The sequence below is a fragment of the Passer domesticus genome, chromosome 8 (genome assembly GCF_036417665.1).
Source record: "Passer domesticus isolate bPasDom1 chromosome 8, bPasDom1.hap1, whole genome shotgun sequence".
In the NCBI taxonomy this organism is placed as follows: Eukaryota; Metazoa; Chordata; class Aves; order Passeriformes; family Passeridae; genus Passer; species Passer domesticus.
In genome coordinates this window covers 24,969,145-24,982,367 of record NC_087481.1, presented here as the reverse complement: position 1 = coordinate 24,982,367, position 13,223 = coordinate 24,969,145, and the positions used below count along the sequence as shown (strand labels likewise).

Genomic DNA, 13,223 nt, shown 5'->3' with positions numbered 1-13,223 from the left:
TTAACGCCGTGTCCCGTGTCCCACAGGCCACCACCACGGTGTACGTCACCGTCCTGGATGAGAACGACAACGCTCCCGCCTTCCGGCAGCAGCTGTACGAGGTGACCCTCGATGAGGGTCCCTCCACACTCAACGCCACCCTGGTCACCGTGCAGGCCCTGGATCAGGACGAGGGACCCAACGGCACGGTGGCCTACGCCATCACCGAAGGCAACATCTTGGGCACCTTCCACATCGACAGCGCCACGGTCAGTACGGCTGCCGGCCCCGCTCCAGACGTGTCCCTGTCTCGCTCCCTTCACTCCCGGCTGCTCTCCGCTGTCCTTGCAGGGGGAGATCCGCACGGTGAAGGAGCTGGACTACGAGATCAGCCACGGGCGCTACACCTTGATCGTCACCGCCACCGACCAGTGCCCCATCGTCTCGCGCCGCCTGACGTCGACCGCCACGGTGAGGAGCTGACGGGGGGGTTGCAACACTGTGGCCTCTCTGGGGTCATGGAGTTCTCACTTGGTGAGCAGTTTCACATCTCCTTCCCAGTGGTCACCAGTTGCTTTTCCCAGATGTGGCCGGTTTGCCCAGTTGCTGATGCCTTGCTCCCTCAAGGGTGTTTCAAAACAGGGTCAAGCACAAGAGACATTTCTGGGTCAATTAGCCCAGTTATTTGGTCCTGAAGAGGCATAGAGAAACTCCTGGAACTCCTTTGAAGTTGAATTATGTTTTCTTAAGATTGGTTCTTCCAATGGTCCTTCCTCTTGGTCCTTCCTACTTGAAGGGATGGCAGGGAGTGGAGCATTGCTATAGCGTTAATTTCACCTTCATCTTTATCTTTTCTTGCTATTTATATGCTTTTAAAATTCTCTTTTCTCTTGTAAGGGGGTTATTTAATGCTTCTAGTCATTTTTATGTTGCTTTTGTCTGTAACTCTTTCTATTTTCCCTGGGCCGTGGTGACCTGAACATAATGCACTGCTCAAAGACTGGGGAGGGCAGGCGAGCAGCTCCAAAGCAAATATTTTGCAGGAATCGAGTACACCAATTATTTTTGTGACCAAAACCAAAATTTGACAAATTGTACAGCACGCCCAGATTGACTTGGTGGTCTGCAGGTGGCAGGGATGGGTTAAACCTTCTGTCTCGATTGCCATGGATCATTGTACCTCACCCTGATATGGAGCCACAGGTTTTATCCCCAAAAGCAGATAAGTTCTTGTGTGGGAAGGGGGAAAAAAGAAAACCTAACGGGGAGGGAGTGTGGGAAATTTCTATGGATAAAATCTGTCCACACAATCCTGGCAGTGGGACTCCATGCTTGGACAAAGGGAAAGCCTTCAGATTTGGGCATCTGATAGTGCTGGGGGTGAATTCCTGGCCCCGGACAGAGCCAGGGTTTAACTGCAGGCAGCGAAGGCAGCAGCTGCCATGTACTGCAGGCGAGGGCAGATCTTCCTCTGCACTTGGCTCAAGCAGGGACATGAACTTGGAAACCCCTTCAGCAACAAGCACCGAAGCCAGGAAAGATGGAAACACCCTCCCTCCACTGCTCAAGGAGTTGTGCCAGCAGTGTACAAAAACACAGCTTTTAGGAGGACATTTAGGGATTATTTGAGATCCCCAGTGATGGGAAGTCCATCATCCTGATAAGGCATGCCAGTGTTTGTTTTCTCCACTGCTAGGAAACAGAGCAGAAACTTGGATGTACTCTCTGTAAAGATAAGATTTAACCAGCAACAAATGCCCATCTGGTGGGTTCCACCTTTCTTCAACCCAGGAGGTCAGAAAACTCCTCATTTCCAGTGTCTTTCTCATAGCCACCTGTACCACTAGTGGTGGTGATGGTGGCTTTGTTGGAACAAGGATGAAACCTGTCAATTTTTTAAAGTTTGCTCAGCATTAGGAATTAAGTATTTGTTGGAAGAAAAAGACTGAGCCAGTGTGCAGCTGGCTGCAGAAATCGCACATCTCCAAACTCATTTCTGTGCTTTTGTCCTGCTCGGATGTGGAGGACAATGGGCTTTTGGGTTGAATTCCCACTGTGGTGTGTGCCCCAGAGGTTTGGCAGTGTGCAGCTGGCATCCTGTAGTGTGCTTGTAGGACAGGCATGATCAGGAATAACCAAGTTTATAGCTCTGAGCGGTGAGCTGGACGTCTGGTGAACCCAGGAAAGCCAGAAATACAGGAGGTGTTTTGCCATCTCACCCATCCACAGCTTCCATGGTCATGGCCAGCGGGGCAGTCTTCCCTTCCCCTTCCATCCCTCTCCTCTCACAACCCTCGTGCTTCTCACCCTGGCCGCAGGTGCTGGTGAACCTCAATGACATCAACGACAACTGTCCCACCTTCCCGCGGCCCTACGAGGGTCCCTTCGATGTCACCGAGGGCCAGCCCGGCCCTCGTGTCTGGACTTTCCTGGCCCACGACGGGGACTCGGGACCCAGTGGACAAGTGGAATACAGCATCATCGCCGGGGACCCCCTCGGTGAGTGGGGACAGGGGCATCCCCTCTCCTGCTGGCTGCCCCATGGAGGAGCCTGGCTTGCAGGAGCACGGGGAGGAAGTGCTTCAGAAAAGCCATCCTCCCTCCCTGCTCAGCCTGTCGACACCAGGAAATCCTGTTTTGAGCAACAGGAAACTTAACCTGTTCGTGCCTGGACAGGGGGTGGCTGGGGCTTGTGGAGGGAAGGGGGGGAAACTGCTAAAGAATAAAGGCAAAAATAAGGTGAAAAGGCAAAAAAAACAAAGCACAGAAAGAGAAACTGAGCCTCTTCCCCGAGTCCCTGTAGGGTTTGCAGGGTGTCAGGGGACCGAGTTGCTCTCCAGCACTCACAGCTCCACCAGCACCATGGTGCAGATGGCAGAGGAGCTGGGGGCATTCCTAACCATGGGGATATCTGGATGTCCCTCGGTGAAGGCAGTGGTGTCTGCAGTTCAGAGAATCTGGAAGGCGGAGCCCAGTCCCATCTCCCAGTTGACCCCACTGCAAAGCTTTTCCAAAACAGGCAGGATGAGGCCCTTTGGCTCATGGGGAGCCTGTGCTGTGTAGCTCACCCTGCTCTGGCCATCCCAGGTCATGGAGGGGCTGTTGGCATCTTCAGAAAGGCCCAGAAAACAGGGACGGGCACCTCTCGTTTGGCCATTCACCCCATCCCCTGCTCCTGCTGCTAGCTGGGAGTGCATCCAGCACAGTCCCCAGCTGTCAATCCTCCTGTATCTGCAGTAACGGGGCATGGGTTTGTCCCCAAACCTGCCTCAGTGCCCAGCTCCCAGACAAGGCACTTCCTTGAGGAGCCAAAGCACGGTGAGAGCCAGGGCCCCGCTCTCTGTCTCCGGCAGGGGAATTTGTCATCTCCCCTGTGGAAGGAGAGCTGCGGGTGCGGAAGGACGCCGAGCTGGACCGCGAGAACATCCCCTTCTATAACCTCACCATCGCCGCCCGGGACCGGGGCGTGCCTCCCCTCAGCTCCACTGTGAGTCCCCCAGGCTGGCATGGGGGCTGCAAGCTGTCCCCCACGCTCAGTTCCTTCCCTTTTGGCCTCTGGCTTCGTTCTCCTCCCCTGCACCTCCTCCTTGTCCCTAGGCTGGGTTGAGCTGGGGAAGCCCACCTCTTACCTGGGGAGTGCAAGAAAAAGATGGGAGGCTGGAAACGTGTGCCACATGCCCGCCCTGCTTCTCTCCCTGGCAGATCCTGGTGGGTGTCCGCGTGCTGGACATCAACGACAACGACCCCGTGCTCCTGAACCTCCCGATGAACCTCACCCTGAGCGAGAACGCCGCCGTCTCCAGCTTCGTCACCCGCGTCCTCGCCCGGGACGCCGACCAGGGCCCCAACGCCCTCCTGACCTTCGACATAACAGCAGGGAACACGGAGAATGCCTTCTACATCAACAGCACCGTACGGCCCGGGAGGGGGCTGGCATGCTGGGATAAGGGGGGTGGGAACCCGGCTGTGCCGTCCTGGCAGGAAACCCCCTGGGGGAAGCATTCCTCACATCCCACGTGGCGTTTTCTCCCGTGTTTTTCCCGGTAGAGTGGCATTGTGTACGTGAACCGCCCGCTGGACAGGGAGCGGGTGGCCGAGTACCGGCTGACGGTCACGGTGAAGGACAACCCCGAGAACATCCGCAATGCCAGGCGGGTAATTACGGACACTGCCGGGGCCTCCAGCGGGGCACACACGAGGGCAGGTGGGGAAAATGGCCCACGGTGTTTCTGATAGCAGCCCCCTCCCCAGAAAGCACCTGGGGATCACAGGGAGGGGGCTACAGCCTCATTCCCAGCAGAGAACAGGACCAGTAGGATCTAGGGCAAGTCCAAAGTCATTTGTTGACTCCATGCAGCAGCAGTAGATGTCATGGAAGGTGGGACAGTGTTGGGCTGGAGAGCTGGACAACCACAATGATAGTGGAACATCCTTTGGCTGCCCCAGAGGGGGAAGGTGAGCTCAAGGAAAGAACATTATGGTCATTGCTCTCTTGTCTGAATTTTCCTTTAGGATTTTGACCTGCTGGTCATTTCCATAGCGGATGAGAACGACAACCGCCCCCTCTTCACCCAGAGCTCCTACCAGGCTGAGGTGATGGAGAACTCGCCCCCTGGTAGGTCTCTCTTCACTCCCTCATGTGGCTCCTGGAGACTCCCTTCAGGGCTGGATGAAGGGAGGTGTCTCCTGGCCGTGGTGCAGGAGACAGGATGTTGGGCAGGGGAGGGCTAGAGTTCATTGGGACAGGGACACTGAGTTTGAGGAGCTTGTGCCTTCATGAGCCTTGATGAGCCTTGATGGGCCTTGACCATAGCTTTTGTCCATGCTGCTTGTGGAAACCCTTCCTGGCACAGGTCAAAAATGGGCACTAAATTCGGGATTTGCTCAGCTGCAGCAGGTGCCCGTGAGCTGAGTGGAGCCATGGAGGCAGCCTGGAGGGCACCCATCTGCCCAACGCCCTGAAGAGGATGGGCTGCCATCTCTCCATCACCTGGAACTGCCTTGCTCCAGGGGTTAGAGATTTTTAAGACTCCAGCCTGTCCAGATAGATGTTTCCCAGACAAAGAGCTAGAAACACTATTCTTATTATTTTGTGTTGCCTTCCTGCCATTTAAATTGCTCCCTGCTCCGAGACCTCAGGTATCCTGTCCCACCATTGAGCAACATCTCAAGCAAAGGGTTTGGGTGCCTCCAGGTGGCACCCTCGGTGGCAGGGTGCTGCTGCCACCCCTCTGATGGATGTGTCTGTCTGTTTGCTTTTAGCTGGATGTCCCACCACCTCTCCTGGGCCTCGCGAGTTGGTCTGCAAGGCTGCAGCAGCCACCCCCCAGTGCCTCATACCCCATGAGGCCTGGCTCTGTCACCTCCTCCATCCATTCATTGCTGTCCCTCATGTGTCACCAGGGTGGGAGGGGGACAAGGGGGCCCTGTGGGGGACTGCCACCCTCCCTAATGCTTCTGTCATCTCGTCCAGGGACTCCAGTCACAATGCTCAATGGACCCATCCTAGCTCTGGATGCTGACCAGGGCAGCAATGCTGTGGTGACCTACGAGCTCCTGAAGGCATCCCTGGACCTCTTTGTTATCAACAACAAGACAGGTGGGGTGGCTCAGCTGGTCTGTCCCCCGCCCAGGGCCACCAGGTCCCCATGTGGTCTGCCACCAGGCTTTTCCCCTTCTCCAGGTGTGGTTTCGGTGAAGCCCGGTGGTGTGATAGACCGAGAGGCTTTGCTGGACCCTCACCTGGAATTCACGCTGGTGGCTCGTGATGTGGGGGGGCTGAACAGCACAGCCAGCCTGGCAGTGACCATCCTGGATGACAATGACAACCGCCCTGTCTTCCAGCCGGCATCCATCACGGCGCGGCTGTTGGAGAACAGCCCTCCAGGTCAGGACTGGATGTGAGGGTGGGAAGTGGGGTGACCTGGGTGTCCCCTTGGGAAGATCCAGCTCCTAATGACACAGTTGGCCAGGATAGGGTCAAAGGGAAAATCTGGGAACTGAGGCTGCCCATGTTGCTTGATGTTATTTGGTACCAAGGGCTTGTTACTGCTGCTCTCCAACCCTCTCTTGAGAGGGCTGTGTCCCACCTTTCCAGGCTTCTCCGTCCTCCAGGTGACAGCCACAGACGCTGACAGTGGCCTCAACCAACAGCTGGACTACCGTATTGAGGGTGGTGGCCAGGACAGGTTCCTGATCGATGCCACCACGGGGGTGATCCGCGTGGCCAACATCACCATTGACCGGGAGGAGCGCGATGCCTACCGGCTGACGGTGGTGGCCGTGGACCAGGGCACGCCGGCGCTGTCGGGCACCGCCACTGTCAGCATCGTCATCGACGACATCAACGACTGCCGGCCCGAGTTCATCAACCCCATCCAGACCGTCAGCATCCCCGAGTCAGCTCCCCCTGGCACCGTGGTGGCCGAGGTGACCGCCATCGACAGGGACCTGCACCCTCGCCTGGAGTACTACCTGCTGGGCATCGTGGCCCGCGACGACACGGACGCGCTGGTGCCCGAACAGCAGGGAGCGTTCACGGTGGATTTTAGGACAGGTAGGAGAGCGGGAAGGGCGGAGTGAGCAGTGTAGACCCCTCTCCTCGTTTCTGCTTCTACTTCTTCTTCTCTGCCTGGAGGTAGGTGTCCGAGGTACAGGGCGGTGGTGCTCCTCTCCTGCCTCCCCGCTGTCCTCCACCTGCCCTGTCTTCTCTTTCCTGTCTAACTGACTTAACTTTGCTTTCTTTTGCTCTCAGCCTGCCAGGTTTGTCTCTGTGTCTGTGCTCGTTTCTGTCTCTGTGCCACCCATGGCCTCCCTCCATCTCACCCATCTCCACTGGCAGAGATGGCCTCCGTTGCGGGCCGGGGGCTGCTCAGCCTTGGCAGACTGGAGCCCAGCTCCCTCCCTGGGGGAGCAAGGGGGCACTCCAGGGCAGGTGATGGGCTCCTGTGGGGAAGAAGGGCCAGGAGCTCCTCACATCTCTTTTGGAGGCACAAAGCTCATCCAGGACAGAAAAAAGCTCTCATTGGAAGAGATACAGGACAAGGTTGTTAAAGATGCTGAGCTCAGGTGAATGGGGTCATGCAGGGGATCAGCAACAGCTGCTCCCAAACCCCTTTTAGATGCACAACCAGAAGCACCTGAGGCTGTATGGAACAGGCAGGTTCCTACCTGTATGGAACAGGTAGGAAGGACATGGTGAGCAGGGGGAGAGCAGTTGTCTCTTCCTGTAGCTCTGGAGTGTTTTCCTCATTCACTCTTTGGAGAGGCAGGAGAACAAGCGTGGTGCAGGATGCATCAGTGGGCTGGTACACACCTCCCTGCCCAGACAGGGGCATGGGCACAGCCTGTGACATCCATCTTTTTGGGATTCCCAGGAGCTGTGAAGATCAAAACTCCCCTCAACCGTGAACTAGTGGCCACCTACGAGGTCACCATCTCTGTCCATGACAACGCCAGCGAAGTCATCGACCGCTCGGTCAGCGTGCCCAACGGTAAGGGCGGGCTCTGCCCAGACACTGTGGGGACAGGGACTGGCACAGCCCTTCCCAGGCACCAGTGCAGCTTCTGGGTAACCAGCAGCTCTCCCACCTTCCTCTCCATCCTGACCAGAATAATTTCCAGCGGGACCAGTCCTGGACAAGCTCCCATCAGGTCCAGGTTCTCCCCTGAGGACTCCTTAAGAGAATGTCCTGGACATCCCAGGACTGCAGTGGGCGTGGAAAGGACTGTGTGCCCATAACCTTACCATGGGAGACACTCATCTCTTCATTACCATTGCTATCATATCTTGCCACCCCACTTTGGGTAAATTCAGGCTCATGTGTGAGAAGACACACAAAGATCAGGAGCAGGTGTCCACCTGCAGCATAAGAACACCCATAGCGTGTTCAGGGCACAGTGGCTTGGGAACATATTGCAATTTTTCTTGATGAACCAGCCCCTGCTGGCTCTCCTGGACTTTCAGACTTGTGGCTTTACAACCCTTCTTCCTCCCCACCTTCCTTCCCTTCTCTTTCTCACTTGTTCTTCTCTTCCCCTATGATCTTCACCATGGCCACAGCCAAGCTGACAGTCAACGTCTTGGACGTCAATGACAACACACCCCGCTTCCGCCCCTTCGGGGTCACCTACTTCACTGAGCGGATCCTGGAGGGAGCCACGCAGGGCACCACGCTCATCTCCATCTCTGCAGTGGACCCAGACAAAGGTGCCAATGGGCAGATCACCTATGAGCTGCTGAACCTCTCTCCGGAAGGTTACGCCTGTCTGGAAGACCATTCGGCAGGTTGGTGGTCTGGGGAGCTGGGACTCCGGGGTGACCTGGGTCAGGTTTCTCATTTCAAGGTCTGCCATCCTCTAGGGAAGGTTGTGGCCAACAGGACAGTGGACTATGAGGAGGTGCAGTGGCTGAACTTCACCGTCCGTGCCTCCGACAACGGCTCTCCCCGCAGATCCGCGGAGATCCCCGTGTACCTCCAGATCGTGGACATCAATGACAACAACCCTGTTTTCAGCCAGCCATCCTACCAGGTGAGCACCCCTGTCAAACTGTGTGTGGGGCTGGGCCCTGCCTGCCCAGTGAGGACAGGCACAGAGCTGGGGGCTCTCCAGGGACACCTTCTCTTCCCTCTGCCTGTGCTTGAGCCATTTGGAGAAGATGGCCAAGCCTGGCACACGCTTTGTGCCAGCAGCTTGTCTGGCTGTGCCCAGTGGTGGGTGCCAGCTGTGCCCTCGGTCACTGCCCGCTGAGCCAGCACGGGCTGAGCCGGTCCTGCTGCTCCCTCTGTTGCAGAAAGCTGTCTTTGAGGATGTGCCACTGGGGACAGTCATTCTGAGTGTCACAGCCACTGATGCAGATTCCGGGCAGTTTGCTCTCATCCAGTACAGCCTGGGCGACGGAGAGGGCAAGTTTGGGATAAATCCCAACACGGTAAGGAGCCAACCACGGCTGGAACAGAGCAGGGAAAGGGAGGGGAGGCTGAAATGGTCCCAGCTTGTGCCTTGCCCCCACACCTCACCTTCTGCCCCTTCTTGAGTACCAGCTCTGCCAGACGAGGTCCACCTGAAGGTCTCTGTGTGCTGCAGGGTGACATCTACATCCTGTCAGCCCTGGACCGGGAAAAGAAGGATCACTACACACTGACAGCCGTGGCCAGGGACAACCCTGGGGATGTCTCCAGTAACCGCCGGGAGAACTCTGTGCAGGTAGGGCTCTCCTCCTCCCGTCACCCCTTGGCTGCTCGCCACCTGCAAGAATGTGTTAAAGCCCCTCCTTTCCTCCCCAGTGGCTGGACTGGGGGAAGGTGGGCAGAAGGAAGAGGGGGTGACGCCAGGAGCTGTGGGGTGGATGGTGCAGGGCACTTTGTGCTGCGGGGACAGCACGTCGGCAGGAGGGGCAGGGGACGGTGACACTATTGTCTGCAAGTGCTGTGGCGTGAATGGGTGCCCCAGCCACGGTGGCCTCTATTGTTGGAGGCAGGAATTCAGCTGGTGGAGTTAAACAAATAGCAGGAAGGGCACCTCTCTCCAGCAGCAGAGCTGCAGGTCACAGCAGGGGTATGGCCCAGGGGCTGCCCAGCCTTCCCCAGCCTCACATCACCCCGCTGGCTGTGCTTTGTCAAAGGTGCTGATCACGGTGCTGGACATCAACGACGTCAGGCCCCAGTTCAGCAAGAGCCAGTTCAGCACCAGTGTCTACGAGAATGAGCCGGCGGGGACGTCAGTGATCACCATGAGTGCCACCGACCTGGACGAAGGGGACAACGGCGTGGTGACCTACAGCATCGAGGGTCCTGGAGCGGGTAGGTGCTGGGGACAGGGGGCTCTTCCCCAGGGAGGAGAGTTAGGAGGAGGAAGGAGGCGTAGGCACCAAGCCTACACCCCATCTGCTGTGGCTGGTTTGGACTCCTGGGAGCGGTGCTGAAAGCGTGGAGCTTTCTCCATTTCTCTGCAGTTTCCAGTTCCTCGTGGTGGGGCATGTTAGGGCTTTGCCTGCCCTCATCCTGCAGCCCAGCCTTGGCTTATGCTCTTGTCTTCCCCACCCCAGCAGGACTCTCTGTTACACCCAGTGTGTCTTGGAGCAGACTCACTGCCTGCTTTAGATGAAGACTTTGAAGGGCAAAGAGGTGTGGGTGAAGAGTGATAGTGCCTGAAATCCAGTATATCTGCACACTGAGAAATTGCAGAAATCAGGCTCCAGCCTGGGCAGGAGTGAAGCACAGACAGGGCTGACAAGGGAGTAGGTCCCAGAGACAAGGATGTGACAATGGGCTGGCATGCTCTGAAAGCCCTGAGACCACCCACACCCCTAGCCTGCTGTGGGGGCTGCACTTCAGCTGGTTATACTAATTTCTAGTCATTATTTATCTGGTGCAAAGTGTCCTGAGCCAGAGATGTGGGGTTTTTCTCTGTCCCCAGAGGCTTTCAAGATCAATAAGGACTCTGGGCTTGTCACATCCCGGCGGCGCCTGCAGTCCTACGAGAGGTTCAACCTGACTGTGGTGGCCACAGACAAGGGGCATCCCCCTCTCTGGGGCACCACCATGCTCCACATCGAGGTCATCGACATCAATGACAACCGCCCCGTCTTCGTCCGCCCGCCCAACGGCACCATCCTGCACATCAAGGAGGTGAATCCCTTGGGAGGGAGCAGGGTCCTGGCATGCTGGGAGTGTGTTCAGGAGCACTCCTGCTTATAACAGCAAAATCCAAAATCCATCTCCGCTGGGGATGCAACAAGACCTTGATTTAGCATGTGGCAAGAAGGTTTGGGTCATGGGGGTGGACGTTCCAAAACAGCCTCTCTCCATATGTGTGAGCAGGGTGCTGGGGCAGATTTGGGGAACAGAAACCCCAGCAGCACTGGGAATTAGTAGACAGTGGGTGCGTGCAGACCGTGTTTATAAACATGGGCTGGAAATGCTGACACTTGAGATGCTTCTCCTTTCTGGGAAGCCGGGCTTGACTCAGCCAGTCCCTAGTGCATGTCCCAGCCAGTCCCTACCCACCAGGCCAGAGGGGATCATGGTTCCCTGTTGGGTTTCGGGTGGTGGGACCTTGCTGACCTCCAAACCCAAGAGATTTTGGACCAAGGGGGCCTGGAGGGGCAGGGGGAGCAGGGGGTTTGTGTGTGGTGCCAAGGCTGAAGGGCTGTGTGTGTGCAAGCAGGAGATCCCCCTGAGATCCAACGTCTACGAGGTCTATGCCACCGACAAAGACGAGGGTCTCAACGGAGTGGTGCTCTACAACCTGCTGAAAACGGGGGCAGGGAACAAGGACTGGGAGTATTTCAGCATCGACTCGGTCAGCGGGCTGATCCAGACGGCCATGCGGCTGGACCGGGAGAAGCAGGCCGTGTACAACGTGAGCCAGCCAGGGGCCTGGGTGGGCCTTGGGGCTGTGGGGCCGGCATGGGGCTGGTGGGATGCGTGTGATGTGGTGGGGATGGCATCAGCTGACACGGTTGTGGAAGTATCACACTGTAGCAGGAGCTGGCTGGTTGTCAAGTGTCTTGTTGGGGTTGCATCCTGTTGGGCCAGCACCCAATTCCCTGTAAAATCCCCCCAAAATTCTCCAGCATCCAGCTGTCCTCTCTGCCCCTGCCTCAGTGATGTCCCCCAGCGCGTGTGGTTTTGCCCAGGACAGCCCTTTTGCCTCTCTCCCCAGCTGATCATCGTGGCCTGCGACCAGGGCCAGCCCCCATACGAGACCATGCAGCCACTCCAGGTAGCGCTCGATGACATCGATGACAATGAACCCGTCTTCCTCAGGCCACCTGTAAGGCCCCGGGGTGAAGGGGGTGGGATGGAGGGCATGCAGGGGTGGGGATGCCAGCGAGCACGTGCGATGGAGTGTGCACGCCTGCGCGTCACCATGGTGGGGAGCACCGTGGGATTTGTCTGCTTTTGTTTAAAGCAGCCGCAGTGCTCATGACGTTCCTTTCCCTGGGGTCTCTGGCAGAGGGATCATCCCCAGTACCAGGCACTCTCTGTCCCCGAGCACTCACGGCCAGGCACCGTGGTGGGGAACGTCACCGGTGCGGTGGATGCAGATGAGGGCTCCAACGCCATCGTCTACTACTTCATAGCAGGTGGGCCTGGAGATGGCAGCTCTGTGTCCCCCACACACCCCTCACCCAGGATTCCCCTCCTCTCCTTGCTGCCTCTCTGCCCTGCTCAACGGGCAAGGTGGCATTTTGGAAGTGCCAAGCCCAAAGAGGACTGACTGGGGATGCCTTTCTGCACCCAGCTGGGAACCAGGAGAGCAACTTCCAGCTGAGCCGAGAAGGGAAGCTGAAGGTCTTGCGAGACCTGGACCGGGAGAAGGAGCCGTACCACTCCATCATCGTCAAAGCATCCAGCCAGAGGAACTGGACTCCTCCCCGGGGCCAGCGGGCAGCAAGAGCCCAGTTCTGGGACCTCAGCGAGGACCTGACCCTGCAGGAGGTGCGGATCTTCCTGGACGACATCAATGACCAGTCCCCCCAGTTCACCAAGTCGGAGTACACGGCGGGTAAGAGGTGCCAGGGGCTGGGGGGGCACCTGGAGATACTGCCAGGGAAATCCAGCAGGGTAAAGGGGCAGCAAGAGCCAGCCTGGCCCCAGGTCCCTTTCCCATCTCTCCCTCAAAGGGGTTGCCACCGATGCCAAGGTGGGGTCGGAGCTGATCAGAGTGCTCGCGGTGGATGCCGACGTGGGCAACAACAGCCTGGTCCTGTACAACATCCTGGGCATCCGCTACATCAAGCAGCACTCCAATGACTCCGAGGAGGTGGCCAACATCTTCAGCATCGGTGGGTGCCCAGCCTCCTGCAGGAGCATGGGGCCTCGGGCAGAGACCTCCCTGTGGCCAAAGATGTTCCCCTGGCTGGGGTCACTGATCCCGAGCTTGTCACCGTCCATTCCACAGGAACCCTCGATGGCATCCTGCGAACCTTTGACCTCTTCACGGCCTACAACCCCGGCTACTTTGTGGTGGACATTATGGCCTCTGACCTGGTGGGCCACAATGACACGGCCATTGTGGGCATTTACATCCTGCGGGATGACCAGAGGGTCAAAATCATCATCAATGAGATCCCTGACAAGGTCAGGCAGTTTGAGGAGGAGTTCATCAGCCTGCTCTCCAACATCACGGGCGCCATCGTCAACACAGATGATGTGCAGGTAACCATCTGCCTTGGAGCTTGCTTCTTTGAGGGGTAGATGGCCTTCCACATGCTGTTTGGGAGGTCTCCTTCGAGG

At 57.5% G+C, this 13,223-nt stretch overlaps 1 protein-coding gene across 3 annotated transcripts in view; it reads left to right on the top strand.

Annotated features, from left to right (window-relative positions):
• Positions 1-13,223, top strand: part of CDH23 (cadherin related 23) — a 190,733-nt gene that overhangs the window by 173,040 nt on the left and 4,470 nt on the right. For 2 of the 3 annotated variants that reach the window (XM_064429790.1, XM_064429787.1), the window contains 23 exons: positions 27-248; positions 331-450; positions 2,298-2,478; positions 3,333-3,466; positions 3,682-3,891; positions 4,027-4,134; positions 4,492-4,594; positions 5,453-5,578; positions 5,663-5,866; positions 6,077-6,535; positions 7,356-7,472; positions 8,042-8,266; positions 8,342-8,511; positions 8,774-8,911; positions 9,067-9,186; positions 9,605-9,782; positions 10,399-10,610; positions 11,149-11,343; positions 11,647-11,757; positions 11,941-12,070; positions 12,229-12,492; positions 12,611-12,772; positions 12,889-13,145. In XM_064429790.1, coding sequence (XP_064285860.1) covers positions 27-248; positions 331-450; positions 2,298-2,478; positions 3,333-3,466; positions 3,682-3,891; positions 4,027-4,134; positions 4,492-4,594; positions 5,453-5,578; positions 5,663-5,866; positions 6,077-6,535; positions 7,356-7,472; positions 8,042-8,266; positions 8,342-8,511; positions 8,774-8,911; positions 9,067-9,186; positions 9,605-9,782; positions 10,399-10,610; positions 11,149-11,343; positions 11,647-11,757; positions 11,941-12,070; positions 12,229-12,492; positions 12,611-12,772; positions 12,889-13,145 — 4,146 coding nt within the window. The remainder of the gene's footprint in view (positions 1-26; positions 249-330; positions 451-2,297; positions 2,479-3,332; positions 3,467-3,681; positions 3,892-4,026; positions 4,135-4,491; positions 4,595-5,452; positions 5,579-5,662; positions 5,867-6,076; positions 6,536-7,355; positions 7,473-8,041; positions 8,267-8,341; positions 8,512-8,773; positions 8,912-9,066; positions 9,187-9,604; positions 9,783-10,398; positions 10,611-11,148; positions 11,344-11,646; positions 11,758-11,940; positions 12,071-12,228; positions 12,493-12,610; positions 12,773-12,888; positions 13,146-13,223) is intronic. The other variant, XM_064429788.1, reaches the window with a different exon arrangement.